General features: G+C 66.5%; 1 protein-coding gene and 1 long non-coding RNA gene across 17 annotated transcripts in view; one reads left to right on the forward strand and one right to left on the reverse strand.

The window, feature by feature from the left end:
• KIF1A (kinesin family member 1A) overlaps positions 1 to 27,282 on the forward strand; it is a 69,471-nt gene that overhangs the window by 16,236 nt on the left and 25,953 nt on the right. For 4 of the 16 annotated variants that reach the window (XM_039228564.1, XM_039228567.1, XM_039228568.1 and 1 more), the window contains exons 10-28: positions 2,776 to 2,851; positions 3,980 to 4,058; positions 4,589 to 4,731; positions 6,499 to 6,632; positions 8,516 to 8,595; positions 8,877 to 8,952; positions 10,793 to 10,872; positions 11,087 to 11,193; positions 12,075 to 12,158; positions 12,993 to 13,173; positions 13,256 to 13,328; positions 13,436 to 13,529; positions 14,728 to 14,876; positions 15,114 to 15,292; positions 16,924 to 17,061; positions 24,371 to 24,489; positions 26,454 to 26,539; positions 26,647 to 26,785; positions 26,960 to 27,131. In XM_039228564.1, coding sequence (XP_039084495.1) covers positions 2,776 to 2,851; positions 3,980 to 4,058; positions 4,589 to 4,731; positions 6,499 to 6,632; positions 8,516 to 8,595; positions 8,877 to 8,952; positions 10,793 to 10,872; positions 11,087 to 11,193; positions 12,075 to 12,158; positions 12,993 to 13,173; positions 13,256 to 13,328; positions 13,436 to 13,529; positions 14,728 to 14,876; positions 15,114 to 15,292; positions 16,924 to 17,061; positions 24,371 to 24,489; positions 26,454 to 26,539; positions 26,647 to 26,785; positions 26,960 to 27,131 — 2,189 coding nt within the window. Of the gene's footprint in view, positions 1 to 2,775; positions 2,852 to 3,979; positions 4,059 to 4,588; positions 4,732 to 5,194; positions 5,222 to 6,420; positions 6,633 to 8,515; positions 8,596 to 8,876; positions 8,953 to 10,792; positions 10,873 to 11,086; positions 11,194 to 12,074; positions 12,159 to 12,992; positions 13,174 to 13,255; positions 13,329 to 13,435; positions 13,530 to 14,727; positions 14,877 to 15,113; positions 15,293 to 16,923; positions 17,062 to 17,666; positions 17,943 to 24,370; positions 24,490 to 26,453; positions 26,540 to 26,646; positions 26,786 to 26,959; positions 27,132 to 27,282 lie in introns of all 16 variants that reach the window. The other 12 variants (XM_039228559.1, XM_039228560.1, XM_039228561.1 and 9 more) reach the window with 5 other exon arrangements.
• On the reverse strand, positions 1,828 to 11,716 carry LOC120229516. Its single transcript, XR_005527760.1, has 4 exons — positions 11,482 to 11,716; positions 2,693 to 2,769; positions 2,124 to 2,230; positions 1,828 to 1,857 (listed from the first exon to the last, which is right to left on the reverse strand). It is a non-coding gene; the product is annotated as an uncharacterized LOC120229516 (long non-coding RNA).

Below are 27,282 nucleotides of genomic sequence, written 5' to 3' on the forward strand. Positions count from 1 at the left end.
GCGTATGTGACACTGTTCGGACTCTCCGGGAACCGCGAGGAACGGTGTGACCTCCGAGACGCCGTGTCGAAGTGTGTGAAGAGCGATGTAGGGAACCGAGGGGAACCGAGCAGGTGTGAGGAGCGGTGTGTGGACTTGCTGGAACAGCACGAGGAAACGTGAGCGCGTGTGAGGAGCAGGCTCAGGACCGAGAGCGGCGAGGAGAGCCGTGAGCGGATGCCGAGTGCCGCGGGGACTCAGCGAGTGACTGCGCGAGGAAGACGAGGAGCCGCGGAAGACTTGTGTGAGGGCCACCGAGGCACAGTGTGGGAGGGACACGTGGAACCCTGGTGCGGGTGGCAGGAGGGACTGTGTGAGCACCTGAGAGGAGCTGTCGGAGGAGCCGTGTGGAAGCGTGTGTAGACACGTCGGTGCCGCGGGGGGCGGGGGGCGTGAAGAGTTGTGAGGGCCTGTGTGAGGGCGGGCGGGGAGGTGAGAGGAACAGGGCAGGGGACCGAGGAACTGTTGGGAGCCGCAAGAATTGTGGGAAATGGAGCCGTGACACCCAGTCTGCACAGTGGAGCGGGCCCGCGGGGGTGGTGCGGGCGGCCGTGGGGACTTCCGGGTGGAAGGGTGAGCCGCTGCCTCGGGACCGTGTGGGGAACTCAGCGACAGGACTGCACGAGGGGTGCGGAGGGGTGGGGTGGGGGGAGCTGTGGGAAGCTCTCCGGGGAATTGCACGGAGGGCGGTGAAGGTGCGAGGGGTGGCGAGGGGCCGTGCCCAGCTGTGTGCGGATCCCCCAAGAGGTCGGGCTGAGGGTCTGGAGGTGACGGGGGGAGGGATGCGAGGAGCCGTGTCACGAGGCACGTGGTGGGTCATGCGGAAGCGTGTGAGGGGCGGGGCCGCGTGAGTAGGAGCGGGGCCGTGAGGCGTGTGAGGCCCTGTGGGAACTGCCTCACCCTTGGCAGCCGCCGTGTGAGAAGGTCTCTGAGGACCAGGGCCTGGCGCAGGGAGCGTGGGGATGTGCCGTCGGGAGATGACGAAGCCCGAGGAGGGCGGGGGCCTGATGTGGGGTCTGTGAGCCTGCGTCAGGAGCGGGGGGGGGGGGGGGGGGGGGGGGGGGGGGGGGGGGGGGGGGGGGGGGGGGGGGGGGGGGGGGGGGGGGGGGGGGGGTGGCTTAATGGGGAGAGCGGACGGGTTTCGAGCAGGGCTCCAAAAGTCTGACTGAATCTGGCACGCGCCATGCAGGTGAAGCATAGATTGGGAACGGGCGGCCTGGGTGGCCGTCAGGAGGCTGGAGGTCAGTGTTGCGAAGACGCGGGTGCCAGACAGCTGAGGCCTGGATGGCAGAGAGGAAGGGGAGCGGGGGTGGCTCTGGGAGATGCGGGAGATTGAACGATGGGGGAGCGGGCAGAGCAAGCAGGGGTGAGGGAGCAGCAGAATTGAAGGTGATCCTTGGGGTCCTTGCTGAAGGGCCTGTGTGACACGGGGCACCCTCCGTGGAAACGAGGAACGTGACAAATGTGGCGGAGGATTCAGCATCAGGAATTAAATAATCAAAACACAAAGTAGGACTTCAGCGTTGGTGCATCACGTTTCGAAGGAGAACCAGAGGCCCCCCGTGCTGATGAGCTGCTGTGACGTGGACCCTCGGAGCCCACTCTTGGCCCAGCCGGCATGGCCTGCCTGCAAGCCCCTTGACCGCATGCCTCAAGAGCTCTCTTAGTTCAAGACTTTTTTTTCATGTTTATTTATTTTTTGAGAGAGAAAGAGAGAGAGCGTGAGCAGGGGAGGGGCAGAGAGAGAGGGAGACGCAGAATCCGAAGCAGCTCCAGGCTCGACGCAGGGCTCGAACCCACGAACCGCGAGATCATGACCTAAGTGAAAGTCGGACGCTTAACCGGGCCCTCACAGGTTGAGCTCCCCGAGCGCGAGGGGCGCTTCCCTGGGACATGATCCTGAAGCACGCGACGACGAAGGAGCGTCTAGAGAAACGGCAGACCCCACGCGGGGACGCCGGTGTGCGTCTCCCGGGAGGGCTCTGGGGGGCAGGGCCGGGTCTGGTGGCCGCCGCAGGTGCTCGGCAAATACTCTTAAGCTACTGTGTGCACGAGCAAGGACACAGTGGAAAGTGACTGGGTACCTTCGGTCCGTGACCCCCTCAGCCAGTCCGCAAGCGACGTCCATAGGGCGGTTCCCAGCAGCCGTTACGCGCGCTCGAGGCCGTGTTCCCCGTGTTCGGAATGGCCCCTATTTGCCGTAATGGAGGAACAAAGAGGCACAGGTGTAGCCGAGAGTGTGGGGGGTGCTTTGTCCTGAGGGGAGGGGTGCGGGAGCAGGGACGGGGCGTGTGCCCTGAATTGCAGGGGAGGGAAGGTGCGTTCTGGTGAGGAAGACGGGTGAGCGGTGGGCACGGGCAGAGGCCTGCGTTGTCACATAAAGTGGTGGGGCCTTTTCTTCGTAGTCAGCAGAACGGAGTGTGGTGCCCGAGGAGGGGGCGGTGGGCCCACACTGGTCCTTCTGACAGAGTAGAGGGAGGACACGCCGCCCCGTCGGCCCGCGTGGCCCAGATGCGCCACCTGTGCTGGCAAGTCTAGTCCCAGCTCTGAGCGCAGGCGCCTGGGGGCAGCACCCTGGGGCTCCGGTGGGGCGAGGCCCTGAGACCTGGCCCAGCCCTGCCTTCCACACCAGCCTTAGGTTTCGGGGACCCACCCTGCGGGCCCTGTGCTCTGCGCCTCCATCTCCCTTCCCGTCTGGTGGGCTCAGGGTTCACATCGAATGTTCCTCTCCTGCAGAACAAGAAAAAAAAGAAGACAGATTTCATTCCCTACAGAGATTCCGTGCTGACCTGGCTGCTCCGGGAAAACCTAGGTGAGGACTCTCGGGTCACCTGTCCCCGGGGTTCTGCCTCCCACCCAGGGCCACCGTCTTGCCTTCCCTCCTGGGCTGGTGGCCAGCGACGGGCTGAGGAAAGCAAGTGTGGGGATGCAGCGTGGCCCCTGGAGCCCCAGAACACACACACCTGTATCGGTGCTCCCACTTCAGGCCTGTGACACCCAGACCAAGTCCCCACCCCTCCCAGGACACCATGATTCTGGGGGGCCCTGCTTGCTTGCTGGGTTTTTGGCAGGTGCCATATGTCACCCCTTTTCTGAGCTACTGAGAGACAGAGAGGGAGATGGAGACTGAAACGTTGCCGATACTGATCCCTTCCCACCCAAAATTAGCCTCGGGGGCCCTCCCTGGCTCTGTTTACAGCTTGGGAGACCGACACCCAGGAAGGTAAACTGAGTCACGGGCTGATTTGATGAACGTAGGCAGCTGGGATCCACAGCCTTCCTCAGCTTCATGGCTCTGGTGTGAGGGCTTGAGCTGGCCGACCCTGCACCCCGGAAGCAGCCTGGCTGATCCTCAGGTCAGGCTAGCGATGGGTGCCAGCTGGGTGCTCCCGGGGGGTAGGTGACCCCCTCTGAGAGCGGATGGTGTTGTCCTGGGAATGTGTTCCTTTGCCTGAGATGTGGGCCAGGAAGGAGGCCTTTCCCACAGGGCCAGGGCCACCCCCAGGGTAGGGGCAGTTGTCACCTGATGCCGGGCTCCATGCCACCCTGGGCTGGGAATCTGACATTAAATATTGAGAAAAATGTTCCAAATGAGAAAGATAAAAGTGAAAGAAATCATTGCATCTGGAGGTGGATTGAAATGAATGTTGTCTTCCTGAAGAAATTATCATCCTGACTTTGGGAGGAAATGCTCCTCTCTTCATTAGGGGGAGGGGAGGCTGGCTGTTGTAAAATAAACCCAAACGTGGGAAAAGCGCTCTGTAGAAGAAAATAAGGCACCCACTAAGTGATGAAGTCCGGACTCCCTGCTCCGTTCACACAGTTGGCCCGTGACTCAGTTTACCTCTCTGGGCCTTAGCCTCCCCAGCATAAATGTAGGAGGGGAGGGGTGCTAAGGTGGGGAGGGGGGAGCCCCCACGACCTGGTCTTCTTCCTACAGGCGGGAACTCCAGGACAGCGATGGTGGCGGCCCTGAGCCCCGCAGACATCAACTACGACGAGACCCTGAGCACGCTGAGGTGTGTCCTCCAGGGAGGCAGGCACCCTCCCCCCGCCTGGCTCCCGGGGAGAGTGGGTCTCTCTGCACCCGAGTCAGGAGCACCACTTTGGGGGGTCCTCTCACCCGGGACTCCTCGAGGCTCCAAGCGGCTGTCGGGACGCCTGGGTCTTCAAGGGCCCATTCCATCCTTGCCACCCTTGGGGCTTCGAGCAACCCAAGACCCCCGTGGTCCCCAACCAGGTCTCTGATTAGTCAAGGGGCACCGTGTGTTCTAAAGGTCCCTCTGGCTACAGGGCGGGCACCCCGGGTGGGGAGCCCACGAGCTGCCTGGGTCCCGCACCACCAGCAGTGAAAGGAAAGCTGGGTATGGGTCCTGATATAGGCACAGTGGCCCCACTGACTCAAGTGGCAAGAGCCCCTGCTCTGTGTCACAGCCCCTGGGTCCCCACTCTGGAGGCCCTCCCTGCCACAGCTGCCCGGGGCAGGGCTCTGGGTGCCCCCGGGCCCACTCGGCCCCAGGCACAGCCCACAGTCCCCTTGGCCTCCCAGGTACGCCGACCGGGCCAAACAGATCCGCTGCAACGCTGTCATCAACGAGGACCCCAACAACAAGCTGATCCGCGAGCTGAAGGACGAGGTGACCCGGCTGCGGGACCTGCTCTATGCCCAGGGTCTCGGGGACATCACCGACAGTGAGTGTCCCTGCCCACCTGTCCTGGGCAGTGCAGCCGGGCCAGAGTGGCCTCCCTCTGTGGGACAACCCCCCCCACTCGCTGGCTGCGGCCCAGCCGGGGCTGGTCAGGCGGCCTTCACGGCCTTGCCGCCCGAATCCTGGCCCTGCTGAGTCCCCGTGCGACCCCTGCCACCCCCACCCCCGGTGGGAGCCTGGGGTTTCTGTCCTCGACCTGGGTGGACGGCACGGTTTGGGTCTGGAGCTGGCCCAGGCAGGCCACGGACGTTTTCCCCAGAAGCCACGTTGGCAGGCCGTGGGTGCGGGGGTTGCAGTGGTCCCCGTGCGTCCGCTGGAGACCCCCCCACCCCCGCCACCCTGCCCGGTGCCCGGCCTGCGATGGGTGTGCCTCAGACCCTCTGGAGACAAACCTTTTCTTCTGTTTCTCTGTCTCTCCTCCCTCCCCCACGCTCCCCTCCCCGTAGCCAACACTGTGCCCGGAGGACCCAAATGTGTGTATCCCCCTCGCTGCTCTCTGCACCCCCGCTTCTGTGCCCGCTGTGCGGGGCATAGGGCAGCACGGCGGGGGGAGCCCACCCAGCCTTCCGCTGCCCTCCCCTCTTTCAGGGGCTGGGGACAGCAGCCACCTCGTTCACAGACACCCCTAGGTAGATGCAGGCCACGCTGCCCTGTGAGCCTGTGTTCTGGGTTCAGTCCCGTGTCTGTATGGGAAACCGAGGGCACGGGGAGGCCTGGTGCGGTCAGGGCCCTGTCGGGCCAGAAGTGGCCGAACTCGGCCTGTCTGAGCGCCCTGCAGCCCCAGAGGCCTGGGAACGTCAGCCGGCACCGCAGGGCCAGGAGAGCCAGAGGGCATGCCGAGGCCCGGGCTTGTCCCCTGGCTCCCAGCTCCGGCCTCCCCCAGAGCTCCCCTTCCCGGGGGAATGCCCGTGTGCCCTGGCCTCGGGCCTGGCTCCCTGCGGCATGGATGTGTGGCGTGGCGCCTCCCTGACCCAGGGGCCACAGGCGCCCCCGTTGTCCCTGGCGCCCCGTGCTGTCCTATGTTTGCCGCTGCTCTGCTGTGGGTCTGCTTCCGCCAGGAGGGGTCTGAGCATCTCCCACGCTGGGGGGCATACTCGCCTCAAATCCCAGGCCTTAGGCTCTCAGGGTGCAGGGGTCCCCAGTTCACCTCTCCTCCAGGGCATGCTTGGGGCTGATTCCTATGCTCAGCGGGGCCGGACGGTTAGCGCAGCGCCATCCCCGCAGCTCGGGCGCGTGGCGGGCCAGGCAGGCGATGGGTACCGGGGGTGGGCGCCCACGGCACAGAGGCTGAGGACGGGCATCAGGGCCCTGGGTGTAGGAAGGCCATGGGGCAGTGATGGCAAAGGGTGGTAGACGGGGTGGGGGTGCAGGGAAGTGGCTCCCAGGTGTCAGGGAGCGGGTGCAGGGCCAGGCGGGGTGGGGAGGGGAGAGGCACTCGGGCCGGTGCCCAGCTGCTGCCGGGGTGGAGTGGGGGCCTCTGGGGCCGGGTCCCCGGTGGGGAGGTGGGGGGCAGCCCTGCATGTGCTTGTCCGGCGCTGGGCCCCAGGCTGCACCCGCTGGCCGTGTCTGCTTCCTGCCTCTCTTCAGCCACCTCTTGCTTCTTCCCAACTTGGTCTTTCTTTTCTCTCCCTCCCGTCTGTCTGCCCGCCCTCTCCTTCCCTTCCTCCCGTAGACGTGTCCGACCTTGAGAACAATAACCGTAACCGTGGCGGGGCGGAGTTGAGTCCAGCCCCTGACAATCTCTCCACAGTGACCAACGCCCTGGTGGGCATGAGCCCCTCATCCTCGCTCTCGGCGCTGTCGAGCCGCGCCGCCTCCGTGTCCAGCCTGCACGAGCGCATCTTGTTTGCCCCGGGCAGTGAGGAGGCCATCGAGAGGCTGAAGGTGAGGGCTCGTCCGGCGGGGACACCACCCCCGGGGGGGCGGGCCCGAGACTTCTCCTGCCGAGACGGCCGTGCTAGCGGCTCAGGGTGGGCTTGCTGGGAGGCGGGGCGGCCGTCTGGACCCACCCCCGTGCCCCCTCCGGCACCCAGCGAGGGGTCCCCGTTGCCGAGCAGGGCAGGCACGAATGCTGGGGCTTCTGGGCTCAACCTGCTCCAAGCATTCACCTCCCCCGACCCCCACCTCGGCAGCGGCCCATCAGTGGGCGGGCTGCCCTTTAGTTTATTGGTGTTCCTTGAGCGGATGACTGAGGGTGGCGGGCTGTGTGGGGCTGGGGGCTCAGGACCTTGGAGACAGAAGCACAGAGTCTGGACCAAGGCTGGCGTGGGGCATGGGGTGGGCGGGATGCCCGTCGGGGGGTGCAGCTGGGAAGCTAAGCAGGAGCTGGCGCAGATGCTGGAAGTGCTCGTCCCCTGTCCCAGCAGTGGCTGAGGGTCATCCGTGCCTCAGAATTAGTCTCTCGGTGTCCCCACACGTCTCCCAGGGTCCCCCGTGTCTCCCAGTGTCCCCCACGTCTCCCAGTGTCCCCCACGTCTCCCGTGTCCCCCCACGTCTCCCAGTGTCCCCCCGTGTCTCCCAGTGTCCCCCACGTCTCCCAGGGTCCCCCCACGTCTCCCAGTGTCCCCCACGTCTCCCAGTGTCCCCCGTGTCTCCCAGTGTCCCCCGTGTCTCCAGTGTCCCCCCACGTCTCCCAGTGTCCCCCCACGTCTCCCAGTGTCCCCTACGTCTCCCAGGGTCCCCCCACGTCTCCCAGGGTCCCCCGTGTCTCCCAGGGTCCCCCGTGTCTCCCAGGGTCCCCCACGTCTCCCAGTGTCCCCCGTGTCTCCCAGTGTCCCCCGTGTCTCCAGTGTCCCCCGTGTCTCCAGTGTCCCCCGTGTCTCCAGGGTCCCCCGTGTCTCCAGGGTCCCCCGTGTCTCCCAGGGTCCCACACGTCTCCCAGTGTCCCCCGTGTCTCCCAGTGTCCCCCGTGTCTCCCAGTGTCCCCCGTGTCTCCAGTGTCCCCCCACGTCTCCCAGTGTCCCCCGTGTCTCCCAGTGTCCCCCCACGTCTCCCAGGGTCCCCCGCGTCTCCCAGGGTCCCCCGCGTCTCCCAGGGTCCCCCTGCATCTCCCAGGGTCCCCCGTCCCACGTCTTCCAGGGTCCCCCGTGTCTCCCAGGGTCCCCCGTGTCTCCCAGTGTCCCCCCACGTCTCCCAGTGTCCCCACGTCTCCCAGTGTCCCCACGTCTTCCAGTGTCCCCCACGTCTTCCAGTGTCCCCCCGTGTCTCCCAGTGTCCCCGCGTGTCTCCCAGTGTCCCCACGTCTCCCAGTGTCCCCCCACGTCTCCCAGTGTCCCCACATGTCTCCCAGGGTCCCCCCCTGTCTCCCAGTGTCCCCACGTCTCCCAGTGTCCCCCGTGTCTCCCAGTGTCCTTGCATGTCTTTCAATGTCCCTGCATGTCTCTCAGTGTCCTGCATATCTCCCGGGGTCCCCACATGTCTCCCAGGGTCCCCCCATGTCTCCCAGTGTCCCTGCGTGTCTCTCAGTGTCCTGCATGTCTCACGGGGTCCCCAAGTGTCCCCTAGGACCCACGTGTCTCTCGGTGTCCTCGTGTGTGTGCATTTCTCTCCCTCCAGGTTTATTTTGCCTTTTCCCCTACGGTCTGGCTGTGTCCACGGGAGACACTTGTGTCCGTGGACACATTAGCCCCTCAGCTCTTCATCGTGACCTTTCAGGCCTGGTACTGCCTGAACAGACCTGGGGACGGGGGTCTCGGGGCCCTTCGCCTGGCAGCCTGGCCTCTGCCCCTGGCCCAGCCCCCCTCATTGTGCTCTGTCCTGCTGCCCAGGAGACGGAGAAGATCATAGCCGAGCTCAACGAGACCTGGGAGGAGAAGCTGCGGCGGACGGAAGCCATCCGGATGCAGAGGTGAGGGGTGGGGGGCCGAGGACTCCGGCGCAGCCCTGGGCCCCCGCTCCTGGGGGTGGCCGCGCCCTCACCCAGGGACTCCCACCCGATGGCCCCGCTGACCTGATCCCTGATCAGGTGACAGGTCCCTCCAAGTGGACGCCTCAACTCTCTGACCGGATGGGACGCCGCGGGCCGTGGCCAGAGCCCCACTGGCTCCCGGGCGGCTGATTGGTGGGTTGGGGGCCAGGCAGCTCCTGTGGCCTCGGGCCTCGAGCTGACCCGGACACTGTCCCCCGCAGGGAAGCCCTGCTGGCCGAGATGGGCGTGGCCATGAGGGAGGACGGTGGCACACTGGGTGTGTTTTCTCCCAAAAAGGTAGGTGCTCTTTCTAGCTCGGGGGCACAGCCCTGCCTGGGACAGAGCCGGGCGACACACAACCCTTGGTGCATGTCAGCTTCTCTGGGAGGGGAGGGGACAGGTCCAGATGCCGGGGGCCATGCTCGCCTACAGCCACGCCTCCCCTGTGTGGGAGACGCCCTCTTGGAGCTCAGCCGAAGTCAGGCCTGGCTGTCCCAGCCGGGACCCCTCTTCCCCCACCCAGGCCCAGCTCGCTCACCGGGCCTGGCCCTGTCAGCAGGGGGGCCTCCAGAGCCCCATCCCCCCCGGTAGCTCAGGTAGGGCGTAGCGTCAGCGTTCGGGAAAAAGAGTCTGATAATTCTAGGACTCAGGCCCCCCGCCCACCTCCAAGAGCACCAGACCCTTGGAGCCCTTAAGAGCCGTGTTCCGAGCCGAGAAGGCTCAGAGGTGGCGTCAGTGTGTTCTGATCACGTGGGCTCTCTGGGCCCTACCCCGACATCTTGTTAGCGAGGAAGTGCCTGCCCGCCCTCCTGGGGGCAGCCGCGTGTGGCTGGCCCCTCACCTGGCTCTGTCTGGGGCAGGAGGGGGGCTCTGTGCCACCAATGCCCGAAGCCAGGTGGCACGCAGAGCCCCTGCGGTGCTGCCGGGGACCCCGTAGGGAGAGAAGGGCGGACGCTGGTGTGATACCTGCATCGGCCAGGTGGCCACTCCCTGGGGACGGGATGGGCTCCTCTGGCTGCTTCCGCCCTCGTGCACTACAGGCTGGGGGGACGGCGGGTGCTGAGGCTGGGGTGGGGGTGCTTGCGATGACCTGGGGCAGGCCAGGAAGGGGGGGGCGCCCAGCTTCATGTGCCTTCTGGAGAGACCTAGAGTTTTCTTAGGGAGCATGCCCCTTCCGGGAGGGTGGCACGTACCCCAGGGCCGTGGGGACGGTGCCCTTGGGACACCCAGGACGCGTGGCACCCTGGAGGCCTTTGTCTGGTGGCAGAGGGATTACCTGGCCGCGCTGGGGTGGGAGGACAGCCCTGGGGACCGCCGAGGGCGCCTCCTCCTGACAAGGGCGGCATTCCCGGGACTCGGAAGCAGCGCCGTGCCAGCCCAGCCCCCTGCCCAGCCCTGCAGGGCGAGCACCTTGCTCGCGAGAGCGGGCGTGGGAGACAGCTGTCCGTGTCTGATGACCGCACAGGGTGTCAGCGGGGCCACGTGGGGTTTGTAGCTTGTATTGGAGGCAGCTTGTTCCAAGGTGCCGGGGGTGGGGGTGGTGACTGAGGAAGTGTCCCAGCCCCCACCGTGTTGCGGGACCCTGGCCTGGGACACGGTGAGGGGTGGCGGTCCTGAGCTCAGGAAGTGTGTCGAGGGCCCGGGTGCCCTAGGAAGGGGCAGGTTGCTGAGGGCGGGCGCTGGTCGCCTTCGGCAGGCCCGTGGACAGGAGAGGGGTTCGGGCGGGTGGCTCTGCAGGGACTTCCTCCACAGCCCCCGGGCCAGAGCCCTCCCTGGCCAGCATCCTAATCCTTCCGGGCTCACAGATCCATGGGGACCCTCAGCTCCCGGGTGCTTCTGGGGTGGAGGAACGGACCCAGAGCCTGGTGCCATGGCCCTACGGGACCCAGCCTGCGCCCTGCACATCTGGGGACCCGCCACTGCCCCCAGACCCCCCGCTTCCTAACTCCCCCTAAGTGCCTCCTTCCTGGTGCTGAGCTCCTCACGGAAGCCATGCCGGGAGGATGCTGCGTCCCCAGGAGGCCAGGCCCAGGGCTGGTGGTGGTCTGGAGCCCGCGGTCAGCCTGTGGTCAGGGGTCAGCCCATACTGGGTGGCCTGGGCGCCTCCCCAGGAGAGGTGACCCTCCTTTCTCTCCAGACACCGCATCTCGTCAACCTAAACGAGGACCCGCTGATGTCCGAGTGCCTCCTGTACTACATCAAGGATGGGATCACCAGGTGAGGGTCGTGGGGTGGGGCAGGCTCCCCGGCACAGGAGCCGCCAAGCCTGGGCACTGCTGGTCGCCGGAGGCAATGCCAAGGGCCACCCTGGGCCACGTGGCCCCCTGGGCTGGGCTGCGTTTGGGGCTTGCCCATGGGGTGGGGCAGGCCAGTGGGTGGCGGCCTGTGTGCTGGGTCCCGCCAGCGCTGACAGCCCCCTGCCCCTCCCCAGGGTGGGCCGGGAGGATGCGGAGAGGCGACAGGACATCGTCCTGAGCGGGCACTTCATCAAGGAGGAGCACTGTGTCTTCCGGAGCGACTCCCGGGGCGGCAGCGAAGGTACCTCCACGCTTGGGTCCCCACCTCTGCCCTGGCGCCGCTGACTGTCAGTCCCCAGCAGGGCCACTGGCTCAGCTGCTGCTCCCTAGTCAGGCCCAGGGAAGCCCCTTCATGACCTCGGTGCGCTGAGGGTGGGGCTGTGGACTCGGGGGCCCCCTGCCCATGCCATGAGTGGTTGGGGGGTCTTCGTCGGGGGAGGAGGATGGGGAGCCAAGAGGAATAAACCTTTTTTACCCCATGCCCTGCTGTTGGCTGTGGGGTGGCCATCTGTCCCCGTCCCCAGCCTACCTGCTGGTCTTCGTCCCCATTGCCCGTCCTGGACGTGGCTCGGGGAGGCACTGTGGTGTCTGTGCGCCGTTGCAGGGCCCACGGCCCCCAGCAGCAGGCATGCCCCCCGCAGGCATCTGGTCTGCACCCACCATGTGGCCTGGACACCTAAGGGTGAAGGCCTTGAGCAGGGTTGGGGACATTGGCTCTCCCAGAATTCTGTCTCCAAAGCCTGCCCTCCTCTGGTGGATGGGCTCCAAGCTCTAGGGGGCTCTGGGGCTCCTGGGGACACGCTAGCCACTGGTCCCCATCTGTGCCCACCTGGGGACCCTGAGGGCGCCCTGGTTCTCTGACTTGGGCACAGGCGCCTCCCCCTCAGGCGTCACCCCCCTCATCTGCTGTGTGGGGTGCAGCCCTCCGCTGGCCTCTCTGGGGCCCAGGCGATGGGCTGCCTGGCGGCCGTCAGGCTTTGCAGGGATGGGAGGGCCTGATGAGGGCTGCACCCAGGTGGCCAACCGAGCCGAGCCCTGCGTGCCGACAGGGGGCACTGCCGTCCAGGGTGACAGCCCCTCACTCCCTTCCTTCTCCCTACCCTCCCCCTCGCCGTCGTGTAGCCGTGGTGACGTTGGAACCCTGTGAGGGGGCAGACACATATGTCAATGGCAAGAAAGTCACGGAGCCCAGCATCCTGCGGTCAGGTATGGCTGGGGCCTGGAGACGGGCATCCCCTTCTCCCCTGGTGTCTCGGGACCGGGCCTGGGGGTCATGCCTTGGCTGGGCGTCTCCTTCCTGGGCCCTGGGCCCTGGGCCCCAGGGCAGGGAGGACAGTGAGGGTGACTGAGTGTGGCTTGCCAGGACGGCGGGGGAGGAGCTGAGGGAGGCCTTAGGGAGGACTCCCCAGCAGACGGGCTGGTGTGGGAGGAGCTGGGCCGTCTCTGTGGGCCTCAAGTTGGAAGGAAACTAGGCTGTCCAAAGAGCCCTTGTAGGCAGGACTGTCCCAGATGGTGGGTGCTGCTGCCCTGGTGGCCATGTCTGCCCCGGAGGGTCCTGCAGACCAGTGGACCCTGGGCCTGGGCACGTGCAGACCGGCCCCTGCCCTGCTCCCATTGAGTGGGGAGACCAAGGGGAAGGGCAGGGCGTGTGAGCCTGCCCTGCAGCACCCTGCGGGGGGCGGGAGGGGTGCACGCACAGCCCGCAGGCCTGGAGGAGTGGCCAGGGCTGGGGCACCGGGGCAGGAGGCCGGGCTGGCCTGGGGGCGAGCGAGCGTGGGCTGTGCACAGGACCTCACGTTGGAGAAAGCCCCAGGATGGTTGTGCAGACAGCACTGGCTGCTGTATGGGGGGGCGGGTTCTGGCGACAGTGAGGTCTTGGCTGTGGGGTTGGTGCCTGGCTGGCCCGGAGCGGGGACCCGGGGTGGTTCCTGGGGGCCCTGCCCGTGTTCCGCTTTTCCCATCTTCCGGCCCTCGCCCCTTGAGGCCACGCCAAGGCCACAGGCTACTCCCCTAATTGCCGGCGGTGCTTCCGTCCCCCAGGAAACCGCATCATCATGGGGAAGAGCCACGTGTTCCGATTCAACCACCCCGAGCAGGCGCGGCAGGAGCGCGAGCGCACGCCCTGCGCAGAGACGCCCGCCGAGCCTGTGGACTGGGCCTTCGCGCAGCGCGAGCTGCTGGAGAAGCAGGGCATCGACATGAAGCAGGAGATGGAGCAGAGGTGAGGCCCGGGGCGGGGGTCCCCGTGGCCTCCCCGCGCCCCCGCCCCCGCGGCGCCCGCTCACCCGCGCCCGCCCTCACAGGCTCCAGGAGCTGGAGGACCAGTACCGCCGGGAGCGGGAGGAGGCCACCTACCTGCTGGAGCAGCAGAGGCTGGTGAGGGCGGCCCGCCTGCCAGACCCCTGCCCGGGGTGGGGGTGGGGGGCCCGGGCGGGAGGTGGGGGGCCTGGCCTCCACGTGGCTCCGCACCCCCCCGCCGCCAGGACTACGAGAGCAAGCTGGAGGCCCTGCAGAAGCAGATGGACTCCAGGTACTACTCGGAGGCGAACGAGGAGGAGGAGGAGCCGGGGGACGAAGGTGAGCAGCTCCGAGGCGGCGCCCGGGCCTGGGCTGGGCTGGGCTGGGGTCTCTGGTCTGAGGAGCACCCCCAGCCCCCCCCTTGGACGTCGGCCGGTCAGCACCTTTGCCCTGGGGTCCCCGGCCCATCCCTCAGGGAGCCAGGCCTCCTTGTCCCCGGGAGGCGCCCACAGAGGCAGGGTCAGGGGGAGGCTGCGCTGCAGCAGGAGAGCACAGGGGTGTGCACGCGCAGGGGTGGTGTGCACGCGCAGGGGTGGTGTGCACGCGCAGGAGTGGTGTGCACGCGCAGGGGGTGTGTGCACGCGCAGGTATGTGTATTACAGGGGTATGCTCACATAGGTGCGTGCGTGTAACAGGTGTGTGCTCGCGAAGGCGTGTGCATGCACAGGTGTGTGTGTGTACAGGGGTGTGCCTGCGCAGCTGTGTGCTCAGGCAGGTGTGTACACATACAGGCATGTGCTCACACTCGTGGGGTATGATGGGAGCGGCCAGCTGGTGGGGAGCACGGTGCCGGAGGGGTGTCTGATGTCCACCCTGTGTCTGTCCTGCCTGCACGAAGCTGGTGCTCTCCCCCAGGACTGGGTCATGGCTCCTCACCTCAAGACCCCCTTTCTTAACATCATCTTGGGTGCCCCCCCCAGGGGCTGACCTCACGCGGCGGGGGGCACGAGGGTGGCAGGGCAGAGCATCTGGGGTGGAGTCAGCCACGGGGTTGGCATCCGGCTTGGCCCCTCTGGTCAGCTGGACAGCACCTTTGTGCTGGTGTGACCTCAGCCTCCCTTGCCTGGAACCGTCTTCCCTCGGGGCAAGCGGCCTGGGTGAGAGGGCCTGAGCCTGGGAGACCCGACCGCCCCCACCTGGTGTCCCTGCTCCCTTCCTCCTGCGGGCACAGCGGGCAAAGGTGTGTGAGCTGGGACAGGGTAGGAAGGTCAGTCCCAGTGTGCCCGCCTGCCTGTCCTGCGGGCACGTGCCCCCCCCCCCCGATGCTGCCCCCTGCTGGGCTGACCTGACTCAGAGTGCCCCGGTTCTGATCAGCCCCTCTGGCTGCTCCCGGGCGGATCCTTCTGTGGGTTTCCTTCTCTCCGAGAGCCTGGGACAGTGAGTGCGGAAGTGGGGGGCCCCAGCACAGATGCCCCCCCCAGGCCAGAGTGGGGAACAGTGGCGTTTCCATGACGACCGCACGTGCCTGTCCCCACAGTCCAGTGGACGGAGAGGGAGTGCGAGCTGGCGCTGTGGGCCTTCCGGAAGTGGAAGTGGTACCAGTTCACGTCTCTGCGGGACCTGCTGTGGGGCAACGCCATCTTCCTCAAAGAGGCCAACGCCATCAGCGTGGAGCTCAAGAAGAAGGTGGGCGCCGCCCCGCTGCCCGCCCAGCCTCCGCCCTCACGCTGCCCTGCTCTTGGGGCCCCGTACAGGGGTGGGCAGAGCGAGGGAGGCCCGGGGACGGCCCGAGGTGCACGCACACCCGCCCCGCTCCGGGAGCAGAAGGTTCTGGTCAGCCGTGTGGGGGCGTGCGGCCCGGACGTGGGGCCCGGCTCCCCCCCCGCCAAGGGGCTGACGGGCGGCCGTCTTCCGCTGCCGCAGGTCCAGTTCCAGTTTGTCCTCCTCACGGACACGCTGTACTCCCCGCTGCCGCCAGACTTGCTGCCCCCGGAGGCTGCCAGGGACCGGGAGACGCGCCCCTTCCCGCGCACCATCGTGGCTGTGGAGGTCCAGGACCAGAAGAACGGGGCCACCCACTACTGGACGCTGGAGAAGCTCAGGTGTGGCGGGCGGGCTGCCGGGGCGGCGGGGTGGGCGCGGGCTCCCGGGGCTCCCGTGTCCCTGCGCCTGTCTCTCCTGCTGGAATTGCTTTTCCAATCGCAAGGCGGAAGGGTTGGCATAGAGCCCAGTTCTCCTACGGCCGCGGTGGTCAGGTGTACCGCGCTTTCGGGAGGAGCGGCGGGTGAGGCTGGCAGCCGCAGGAAGGCGGCCGGGGGCCAGCAAGCACGCTGGGCAGAGGCCGCGTCCTCAGAAGGGCTCGGCAGCAGCCAGCCTCTCCACCGGGGGGCTGTAGGCACCCCAGGGGAAGACGGAAAAGGTCGGAGGGCCTGAGGGGGCCGGGCTGGGGGCGAGGCTGTCCCTGCGAGCGGCGTCCCTCCTCCGGCTGCGCCTGCGCGGTCCCCCAAGCTCCTTCCAGGGGGTGGCTCTTCACTGAGAAAGGGGACTGAGTGACACGCAGGCCGGTGCCGTCGAAGGAGAGTCTAACTAACACTACTCACGGTGTGCTAGAAACGAGGCGCCCTGCGTGTACCGGGCCATGGGGGGCGGGAGGGAGCGCGGGCCATCAGGAGGGAGACGGGCAGAGTGAGCGGGCCCGCGGCCTCCGTGGGGGTCTTTGTGACCCGGGCGGGGCAGGGCCAGCTCTGGGACTGGCCGGTTTGAATTGCTCTGCTGGGTTTCGGCATGCAGAGCCCGCCCCTGGCTGCCTGGAGCCTGGCTCTCGGGTGATTTCGGGCAGGGGGACGCTGGCCTGGAGTGTGAGTCAGACACGAGTGGGTGGCAGTGGTTTTCCATTTTCTGGTGAAAGGTGGGCCCACCCACAAATTGTCACTGTCCCCGGGAACCAGCTGGCCCAGCCAGCCAGGCTCCAGAAGTGTCGCGACACCCAAAATACGGAGAAGGAAAGCTGTAAAAGCCCTCACACGGTCCTGCCGCGACCTGCCCCACACAGCCTCGCACGCTCACAGATGTCTGCACACCTTCCTCTCCCGTGTGGCTCGCTCGCATGCTCACACGCACGTGCGGGCACACACACAAGCATGCGCGCTCTTGTAAGATTCACGCGAACAGATGTGCCCGCTCAGGCCGCGCCCCCCCCCCCCCCCCCCCCCCCCCCCCGCACCGCGCTGTGGCCGGGACGAACCTGTACGGATCACCGCCGAGCCCGACGGGGAAGCACCTTCATTCCCTCTCTTCCAACAAGGACGCTGGTCGGTTTTCCCGGGGGCGATAATCTTTGAAACACGTCCCGTTCCGTATCCAGTCACCGATTTGCCATCCGTTCCCGGGAGCGTCCAGGGCTTTGTGACACGATCTCCCCCTCCCACCTGGGCGTCCCCACCGCGGCTCTGGCCCGGGTTCTCACTCCGTTTCCCCTCCAATTCCCAGCCCGTGCTGCCTGCTCAGGCCTCGCTGTCACTGTGCCAGCCTGGAGAGCGTGTAGCTCATCTGGAGGTGTTCTTGCTCAAGGTCGACAGACTCCGAGGACCCTCAGGGCCTGTCAGCAAACCGCGCTGAGCCCGGGTGGCGCAGAGCTGTGGCCGGAGCTGGCCCAGCCCGCCGTCCCCGGCAGCAGGAGGTGCGCGTGCTGCCCGCTCTGCCCGGGCCCATGGTCGTGTCTGTGTCCCTGCAGGCAGCGCCTGGCCCTGATGCGGGAGATGTACGACCGGGCCGCAGAGGTGCCCTCCAGCGTCATCGAGGACTGTGACAACGTGGTGACTGGTGGAGACCCCTTCTACGACCGCTTCCCCTGGTTCCGGCTGGTGGGCAGGTGGGCGCCTCCTTCCCTCCCTGGGCTGAGAGAGAGAGAGAGAGAGAGAGAGAGAGAGAAGGGGGGGCAGGGAGCGGACCTCCTCCCAAGGCCAAGTCCCCTGGCTGGGCCCTGGCCCTGACACGAGGAGGGAGCCACTGAGAGCCCCTTGCCCGCCTTGAGGCCCCTGACCTTGTCCTTCCTGGGTCTGAGGCACCCTGCCCCAGCCACTCCTGTCCACAGACCAGCGGGCCCTGTAATTTGGGGACCGAGGAGGGGAGGGTCCTGGTGCGGGGCTGTGGCCGCCGGGCTGCACGTGTCCATACGTGTGAATGCGCGGCCTGGTCAGGCTGAGTCACCTGGTCCTCACGTGACCTTACCACACTTGGCGAGGATCGCGCCGGTGGGTACTTTCCAGAACCTTCTGTAGCCTTCCCCTGAACACACGTGTGGTTTCTTACAAGCCTGGGGATGGGATGCACTTTTGGTTCTTGTGTCTCTTAAAGCAGCACTCCTGACAGTCTGTGTGTTTGGTTTTGGTTTTGAACAGAAGCCCCCACCCCCGCCCTGTGCGTCCCTGGAGTAGCTGGTGTTAACTTCTCTCTGTCTTGTCGCACTAACCTCAGTTCAGTCATCTCTGGCTGCAACAGCTACCCTCTTCTCAACACATGCATGAGCGAGCGCATGGCTGCTCTCACCCCCTCCCCCACCTTCTCGAGCCCCGACTCCGACGCCACCGAGCCTGCCGAGGAGCAGAGCGTGGGGGAGGAGGAGGAGGAGGAGGAGGAGGAGGAGGAGGAGGAGGAGGAGGATCCGCAGGACGACGTCTTTCCGGAGCACGCGCTGTGCGACGGCCGGGACCCGTTTTACGACCGGCCCCCCCTGTTCAGTTTAGTAGGAAGGTTGGTGAGGTCGAGGACGGCATGCTGGGAAGGAAGCAGCTCTTTTGCGCAGGAGCACTGCTGCGGGCACCATTGGCCGCCGCCAGGGCGTGGCCCCCGAGCGGAGGGCGTGAGGGAGCTACAGGACTCCTGGCCATCGTGGAGTGTGCCCGGCAGGGAGAGCGGGCCCCGGTGTGAGAAGAGGCGGCGCTCCCGGAGCACAGCCGTCCGGCGCTGTGTGGCGGAGCCACGTCTACAGACGGGCCCTAGAACCCGGGGGAGGGGCCCCGAGCGGGGCCCCTGGGGGACACCTGGGAAAGCGGGGTCTGCGTCTGCGCACCTACCACCGGCGGCGGCTTCGCTTCCCTCCACCTCCTCGTGCCATTGAGGAGAAGGAGGCAGCCGGCCTGGCGGGCGGGAAGGCAGGGCAGGCACCCGGGCAGGGGAGAGTCTGCCTCTGAAGCGAGGGGCCCGCTGGGCCTCGCCTTTCCCTGAGCCTTTCTCCATCTAGAAGGTGAGGACAGTTCGATCCTCCTGACCTGGCTGTCACGGCGAGAGACGGCACCCGTGGCCCTGTGCCCTCGAGGCCATGCCCTTGGCAGCGGGCTCGTTACATTTTTCTGGATGGAAGAGGGAGGCCAAGGTCAGGAGTGGAGCACAGGCCCCTGGGAAGCCCAGACCCTGCAGGCAGAGTGGACAAATACAGCCGCCATTCACATTTTTTATTGTGATGGAATGGAAGCAAAAGAGACCAAGGAAAGCTCTAGAAAGCTAGCTGCCGTAGGAAGGCCTTCAGCCCACAGAACAACCGCATTTAGATTTTATACGTAGAAAAAGCGTAAGATAGTCTCAACAGCAGCCTTTTCCGAGCTGGAGGTGGCTTCCGTGGGCTAGGCCAGTGGGAGTTTCCACAGGTCTTGACCTTGGAGCAGTGGTCCTGGGAGCTGAAGGCTGAGGCCGGCCCCCAGATGCGGGTTCACGCTGGGAGCCCGGGACGGAAAGCCCACCAGCTTCTCCTGGAGGAAGCAGATTCCCACGGGCGCATGTCGTGGGGTGATTCTGACGAGCTGTGCCTGGGTGTGACGTGCTGGCCTCCCGGACAAACACGTGGGCTCTCTCCCTCTGAGATGGCCCGGGTCTGGGCCTCCTGCCCCGGGGAGAGTGGGCGGTAGCCCCAGGGGCCAGCTCCCCGCAGGCCTCTAGGAAGCCCTGGGCGGCTCCAGTGTCAGGTAGGCGTGGGCTCAGGGCGCAGGGGAGCGAGGGCGCTGGGGAAAATGGGGTGTGGGCTCTGCAGTCTCAGCCAGAAAGAGCTGGGTCCTTCCAACATTTCCCCTTCTGTGGATCTGAGATGTCACAAAACAACCAAACCAAACCAAAGTCATCAGGGAGAGGCCGGCCCCCCGACGGCGGGCGGTCTGTGTAGGGCCTCATCTGGAAATGCCCCCATCTTTTTGGTTTGGCAAGAATTGGCTTCTCCCGCGCAGCAGCTGTGCAGGCCAGGCCCTGGGAAGGAGCCCATCTTTGGTTTCCTTTTATCCTTCTGGAAGCTGCTGGCTCTCTCTCTCCAAAGCTTAAGCAGAATTGGGGCACCCATTCTTGTCTCCCTTTGGAAAGGCTTTCTTGGCCCCAGCATGCGTCTCTGCACCTCACCAACCTTGTGGTTAGCCCTGCCTCCTCCCTCCCGCCGCACTCAGCCCTGGCTCTGCTGCTCTGCCGCCTCCTTCTCTCCGGGCGGGTTTCAGCCTGCTTCAAGGTGCCCTCACCCCTGTGGACGGCCCCCCCCCAGTGTGGGGGCCCCTCACCAATGGCCAGGGTTAGCCCCCAGTGGCCTCTCCCTCCGGTGGTCTGGGGTGCCGGGTGAAGGAGGGAGGTGGGATGGGCTGACCCAGGCAGCAGAAGTGGCCTTTGGGGGCTCTGGTTCCCCCCCGGCCCCCAATAATCCTCCCTGCCTGGGGCACCGCTTTACATAGCGGGATGGGCAGGGAGCCGCAGAGAGGAGGGCGAGGGGCTGGCCGCCAGGGATGGAGGGTCCAGGGAAGGGGGGCGGGGGCGGCGGGAGGAGGGACTGCCCGAGAGGAGCGTTCCAGGCTCTGTGGGGGAAAAACGCTGACTTGCTGTGTGTCACACTGTGTGACCTGGGCCGGCGTGGCCAGTGCCTGAGCTCCCAGCTGGGGGCCCAGCGAGGCCGTGAGCCCCTCTGTGCAGCGGGCGCACCGTGGTTGGCAGGGCCCGCCGGCGGCGCTGAGGCTGTGCTGGTGCCGACGCTGATGTCAGGCCGGCCCGGCACGTGTGGGGCCGGGGAGCGGAGCCCGGCGTCTGTACCAGGGTCCCGTTCCTCCATTCGCGTCCTGGGTTCTGACGGCTGGGGTGGGCTCCGCCTGGGCTGTGGGGTCTTCCAGCCCCGGTTTGCAGACCTTCCAGGTTACAGCCGCCTCTCGGTGGTGGCTGCTGGGCCCCAGGGGTCCCTTCTGACTGAACGTGTCTGTCACCGTGTCAAGATTAGGTCTCAGGGAATAGGGGTGGCAGGGAGCAGCGAGGACCTCGCTCTCACCACATGCTCTTTTGTCTTCTGGGAGTGTCTACCGGGTGCCCTGGGGGCTGTGTGCAAGCGCTGTAGCCACCGCTGGGTTTTAAAGTTCAGACAAGGGGAGGAGAGGTGGCTGTGGACCCTAGGGGTTGATTTCATTGTGTGATCCCCCACCTCCAACCAGGGGGTGCCTCGAGGCCCCCACCCTGGGGCAGCCCCGCCGCTGGGGAGCACATCGGGGCTGGATTCGTCTAATGGTTTGAACTCAGAAATGGCAGGTTTTGATGCCATAAGCGGTTGGATATTTTTTCTTTTCTGACAGGAAATCCTAAAAGGCCAGGAGAGAATTGATCTACTTGACTAGTTAGCTGCACTAGGGCGGTGAGCACCGGACAGTGGCGGGTACTTAGTAGGGCGAGGGGCCTGCCTGCGGGTCTAAACCCCAGCTGGAGCTGCAGCTCGCAACCCCTGGCACCTCCGTTTCTGTCTTTGTGCCTCAGTTTTTGATCTGTGAGATGGGTACCGACCCCCTATCGCCCCAGCTCTCAGGCGAGGAAGACGCAGGCGCTTGGACTCAGAGGTGTCGGGGGTCAGGGCAGCTCCGCTCTCCTTGCCGGGGCGTGAGGAGTGGACGCAGTGCTGTCTCAGCTCCGGCCCCTCGTAAGCTCAGAGGCCCGGCCTCACAGGATTGCTTCCACCCACTGGTGGGGTGACTTTGGGCTTGGAGACACGAGAGGCCCCGCCCTACCAGTTTGTGGGAACCCCAAATCGGTGCCGCGCTACAGGTCCCTGAACCCACAGATTGGCACCGTGGCAGAAAGTCACGATAGGCTTTGTCTAGGGGCCCCTACAGAGCCAGGACAGGGCTGCCCGCCACTGCCTCACCTCCTGACCTGGGCCAGGCCCCACGCTCTGCCTGTCTCCCTCTGGCCTGGCCTGTGTCAGGGACAGGGGAGGAGAGTCAGGAAGCGGGTGGGCACAGATCCTGTGATCTCAGAAAGGGAGCAGGGTCACCTCTGGGGTGCTGTGAGCGGCGCTCCGGGTGGTCCCAGAGCCCAGGGCCAGCCCCTGTGGAATGGCCCCCAGAGCCTTCTAGGAAGGCAGCCCTGGGCCCGGGGCTTCGAAGTGGCCTGGGCTGGGTGGGAACGACCTTAAGCTCTCCTTCGCGGAGGCTACACCGGCTGTGGACATTCACAGGGCCAGCGGTGGGACGTGCCCCTCCGCTTCTGAGGGTCTTCCGGTTGGTTCCTTGTGAAGTACGGATGGAGGTGGGCAGCCCGTGCCTGGGGGCCCTGGGAGCCGCCTTTGTGCCTCCCAGCACAGGCTTTCCGCAGTGGGCCCTGCGCTGGGAGGTGGGGTGGGGGCTGACTTGAGGACCTGTGGCTTGGGGCGGTCCTGCTTGGTCCCCTCAGCGCTCTCCAGCGTGGTGGGATGGCCAGGCGGGGGCCCGGTCCAGGGCGCAGAGCAGGGTCTGGGCTCGTTCCCGCAGCCTGAGTCCCGGCTTCCCTCTGCTTCCCTTCCCCTCCTGGACCTCAAGGCTTTCCTTCTTTCATGGCCGCCCCCCGTCACCCACCCCCAATCTCTAGCAAAGGCCCTGGGCCAGGATTCTAGGAGCCCAGGGAGGGCAGGCCACCACCGTCCCTGTCCCGAAGCGAGTGCTGGGAGAGACCCACCGGCCAGCCTTGGCCAGACCCCGTCGACCGGCCGGGTGCCGAGTACTGCTGCCGCAAGGGGCTTCTGTGAGCCCCAGGGTCATTTTGTGATCAGGGCCACGGCTGGCTTTTGCCAACAGCTTCTGTGTCTCGTTTTGGTTGGGGCGGGGGGCGGGGGGGAGAGCCTTCACCCCTGTCCTTGCCAGGCAGACATGCCTGCACTGTCCATCAGTAGTTGTTCTTCATGGAGTTCCCCAGGACAGCCCTGCCCTGGGGCATTCTCAGAGCGGGCGTGTCACGGGGGAAGACAGGGGCTCCAGGAAGCCATCAGGGGCTTCCTTTGCCCTGGGACAGCCCCAGGGGGACATCCAGGCCCCCTTAAGGCAGTGTGCCCTTCCCCCCCAGATGGTGCCGGTCTTGGCCTGGGGGGTGACCAGGGAGCAGCAGACACTTGGCAGAGACAGCCCCACTGCAGGTTGGGACGAACAGATGGCGCCAAAGAGATACATGACGTGGGGGCCGGGAACAGACATGAGACCAGGCCTCACTTGTGTGGGGAGCAGAGAGCACCCGGGCCGAGGGGGTAGCTGGGCGGTGAGGCTGACAGTGGGACAGGAGCTTGGCTGCCACCGAGGGCGTGTGGGAGTCTGGTCAGAGCCCCAGGCCCCGTCTGGCGGCTGTGGGGGCCGAGGGGGTTGGCAGCCGGGTGACTGGTCCTCCGCAGAGGCGTTGGAGGTAGAGCGACGTATTGAGAGGCGCGCTAGGACGCCACTCATCTTCCTGGCCTTCTGTAGGCAGAGGCCCCGCGGGAGTGGCGGGGGGCGGGGACGAGATCTGGAGCTCACACGGGAAGGGCTCTGGGGCCTGGAATCGGGCCCCTGGGGCATGACCCTTGCCCGTGCCTGTGGTCACAGAGGCCTCCTGAAGCTCAGGTGTGGGGCGAGGCCAAGCAGCTCAGCCTGGGCGATGTCTGATCTCTGAGCAAGCTCAGAGGGGTCGGGATGGGGTGACACCTTTCTTCCTCCTCTTCCTCTTCCTCCCCCTCCTGTTCTCCCTCCTCCCCCCAGCTCGGCCCTGGGCCGTGCATCTGGGTGCCAACACCCACGAGGCCTGCAGACTGTGACCTTTCCTCACCCTCCCCCTCCACTGTTGCTCTCGCTTCTGTCCCCACTGTGTTCTTCCCGGCTGAGGCCCTGAGACTCCCTCGCCCCACCTCTGCACCTGCTCCCTCAAATACCTCCTGCCCCTCCTCATCCAAGCTCTCCCCCTCCCCTCGGATCCCCCCACCACCCCAAGACCCCCCTGGAAGCCTGGGGCTCGAAGTCTGCCCCTCTGAGCTGGGCCAAATGGCAGTCGAGCCGAGCCGGGAGGGCAGGGCAGGTCCTGCCCAGGCGTGTGAGTGGAGCTGCGGGCTCTCACCAGATGAGCCACGTGGGCCGCCTTTCCTGTGGCAGGCGTCCCCTCGGGACAGGTGCCCCTGACCGGGGAGGAATTGTGCTCCACTGCAGCTCGTACAGCTGGCTGTGCGGACACATCTTCCAGGGTCCCCTCTGTCCGCGCGGTCCGGGCCACCTCTGCGCATTGGCCACCTCGGGGAATTCCGTGGACCCCTGGGTGACGTGGGTCCTGGATGGCCTGTCCTGCCACTCGCTGGGTGCACAGCGGGGCAGCACAGGATGGGAAGGGCTCGGGGCACCTGTGGGTGGCTGACAGGCTTGCCAGGCCGCGCCGTGTGGGCTGGGGGTGGCGCTCCGTCGGCTCACACTGTGCACTCCCGACCGCCACCTTCCCGGAAGGGTCCCAGAAGGAATGGAGAGCTGTGTTCCGCCACAGGAGCCGTCTGTGGGGCCCCGAGGTCAGGGGTCACTGGGAAAGGGGCGGGAGGCAGAGGGGTGCCAGGCGTCAGTGCCAGTGTGAGGTCACAGCTCAGCGTGGCCGGGTCCCCAGTTCCTCCTCCTCCTTGAAGCAGGCTGAAACCTCCCTCCTCAGCTCTGACAGCGGGTATGGCCCCGCGGGCTCTGCCCTGTGCCAGCCCCGCTCCGCACTTCCTCTCTGCCCGCCTGCGCACGCCCTCCTCCTCCTGTGTCCTCTGCAGCCCACAGCCCCCCCCCACCCCAGCCCTCCCCGCCCGTCCCGCCTGCCCGCTGCCCCGGCTGCCTGGCGCCTCGCTCTGCTTTGCGGTGTTGTGTCGTGAGCCCGGCCGTGCCGCCGCCAGCGCCACTCCCCGCGCACGCTGCCGAGGGCCTCACTTCCGGCCTCTGCCCCCGCAGGGCCTTCGTGTACCTGAGCAACCTGCTGTACCCCGTGCCCCTGGTGCACCGTGTGGCCGTCGTCAGCGAGAAGGGAGAGGTGAAGGGCTTCCTCCGTGTGGCCGTCCAGGCCACTTCAGGTGCGTGGGGGGCGGCCTGGGCAGAGGGCCCTGTGGGTACCATGCAGTGGCCAGCGTGCCACCGGCCTCGCCTGTTTCTCGGGCCCCCGGGCGGCATGCAGGCCGCCGGCCCCCAGCAGGGCGCTCCAGGAGAAGCCCCTGCCTTCCGGACTCTGCTGGGTCAGGTCGGGCAGGGCCCTGGGAGACTGTGCAGGCCCAGCCCAGCGCTGTCTGGACCCACTCTGGCTTGGGGGTGGCGGGGGGGCCTCCTCCCTCCCATCACTCAGCCCCAGGTGGACCCAGAGACTGCCCGGCTCCAGACCCCAGCCGGGTGCAGAGCGGTAGCCCCCTGCGGTCTCTGAGCCCAGCACAGGCGCGCAGACCACAGCCCGGGCCCCGTGGCCCCTGCAGCTGGCTTTTCTCCCAGAGCCTGTGCACCCTCCCTCCACTGTGGGCCTGCCGAGCGGACGGCCCCTTGTGGCTGAGCCCTCCCCCTGGCCAGGGTCCCGGGATGGGCGAGCCACAGAAGGCCTTTGAGCCTGGGTTTGCTTCCCTGTAAATGGCATCCCATTTGAAGCTCCCTGCCCAAGAGGAGTGTTGAAAGATGATTCCAGAACACAGATATCCACGTGCTTAGCCACCAGAAAGCTGCAGGCCAGAGAGGGCTTGGTGTTCGGGCTCTGACAGAGGCTGTTCCTCCCTTCTCTGCTCTCGGGCCCCCAGCCCCTCCCCCATGGCCTCCCCACCCCCTCCCCCCCACGGCCTCGGCAGCCTGGGCACCTGCAGAAAACATGCAGAAGCGCAGAGCTACTCCCAGACAAGGCAGGGCTGGGCTGCTCCTGAACGCAGGCACCCCCCAAGGGGTTGGTCACCCCACCCCACTTGAAGCCACGTCAGCTGGTTTTGGTTGCACCTCTAGGATTCTTTTGCCAGATTCTCACCAGCCCGTAATTTCCAGATGCTCCTTACAGCACTTCCAGTTATGTCACCGTGGTGTCCAGATCCCCCGGGGACCCTGGACGGGGGAGGGACAGAGGATGGGGATTCTAGGAACGTCTAGTGGCACAGCCATTCCTCAAGGGGGCCCTGTTCCCGTCATCTGGGTGGGACTCTGGCCCCTGGGCTCTTGGCCCTTTGTGACCAGCCTGAGCCCTGAAGGAGCCAGTCCCACTGGGTGGCCTGCTTTATAGGTGGACACTGTGTGCTGGGGCCACACCTGACATTCCCTGTCTAGTGGCTACGATGGAGAAGGAGGGGCTTGAAAAAGCTCCAGTGGTCACAGAAGTCACACCCGTCCTGCAAGTGTCAGCTCACAGGGCCCCTCAGCACCAAGTGGAGGGGCCATCCAGGTCCCCCGCCAGGGTAGAGAGCATGGCAGGGTTTGTGCCCCGCCCCCAGGGGGGCCCAGAAGAGGAGCCAGAGCCCCTGGAGGGTCTGGGAGGCCCCCCAGGGGGTTGTCTAGCCAGCGTGGCTGGAGTTGGGGCTGAGGCTGCTGACAGAAGCCGGGTCTGGGGGTGTCCGTTGGGAAAGTACAGGACACCGTGAAGGATGGGGAGTGGGGGCGTGTGGGGAGCCGAGCAGGGGCTGCCTGGGGTCCGGGTGGATGACGGTGGAGTGGAAACCGGGGGGGCTTCATGGGGGGGGCCACCCAGCATGGCTCTGCTGGAGCAGCCGAGTCTGGAGGAGGGCGGGGGTGGCCGGGACTCAGGGCAGGGCTCACAGGTTGGTTTTGGACCATGCAGTTGTGGTCCCGTCAGAGCTGGCTGTGCTGTGCTGAGGGCGTGACCCCGCCGGGGCAGCCGAGGCGGGTGACTAGTGTGCCTGGGGTGTGCCCTCCTTGTTCTGGAGCTGGGGTGGTCGGCACCAGGGACCCCCCCTGTGTGGGTCGGGGTCTGTTCTGGCTCCCGTGTCTTCCCCCCGGTAGCTCGGCCTGGCTCTGCCACCACTGGGCCCTGACTGCCTGCCCTGTTCCCTCCCCATTTCAGCTGATGAAGAGGCCCCCGATTACGGCTCTGGCGTCCGACAGTCAGGAACCGCCAAAATCTCCTTTGACGACCAGCATTTCGAAAAGGTGCCGTGCAGGGGTTAGCCCAGCAGCCCAGCACCAACACCAGGGGCCGCTGTGCAGGGGGTGGGCGGTGCACCCTGAGTGCTGACTCTGGCCCCCCACCCATTCAGTTCCAGTCCGAGTCCTGCTCTGTGGTGGGGATGTCCCGCTCCGGGACCTCGCAGGAGGAGCTGCGCATCGTGGAAGGTCAGGGCCAGGGTGCCGAGGCAGGGCCCTCTGCCGACGAGGTCAACAACAACACCTGCTCAGGTAGGTGCCCCTCCTGCCCGGGGCCTGGGGTGCTGGGACGCGGCCCCCACCCACTGTGATCTGGGAGGCTGTGAGACCTTTCCACCAGAGGACACCGCGCGGGCTCCCCCCCCGACCCCGGACTCCAGGCCTCTGGGGTCCCGCCACATTCCTCCTGTCCTCGGTCCCCAACAGCCGTGCCTCCGGAAGGCCTCCTCCTGGATAGCCCTGAGAAAGCCGCCCTGGACGGGCCCCTGGACACCGCCCTGGACCACCTGCGCTTGGGCAGCACCTTCACCTTCCGTGTGACCGTCCTGCAGGCGTCCAGCATCTCCGCCGAATATGCCGACATCTTCTGCCAGTTCAAGTGAGTCTCGGCGCCCCCTGCCGGCCATGGGACAGAAGGCGGGCGCTGAGCACCCCTGGTGACCCCTGCCAGTGGTCCGTGGGTCCCTGTCCCCTGCCAGTCTGCGGGTCCCTAACCAAAGTCTCCTGTGCCCAGCCTAGCGTCTCCTCTT

The sequence above is a fragment of the Hyaena hyaena genome, unplaced genomic scaffold (genome assembly GCF_003009895.1).
Source record: "Hyaena hyaena isolate Hyena2069 unplaced genomic scaffold, ASM300989v1 scaffold_31, whole genome shotgun sequence".
NCBI classification, from domain to species: Eukaryota; Metazoa; Chordata; class Mammalia; order Carnivora; family Hyaenidae; genus Hyaena; species Hyaena hyaena.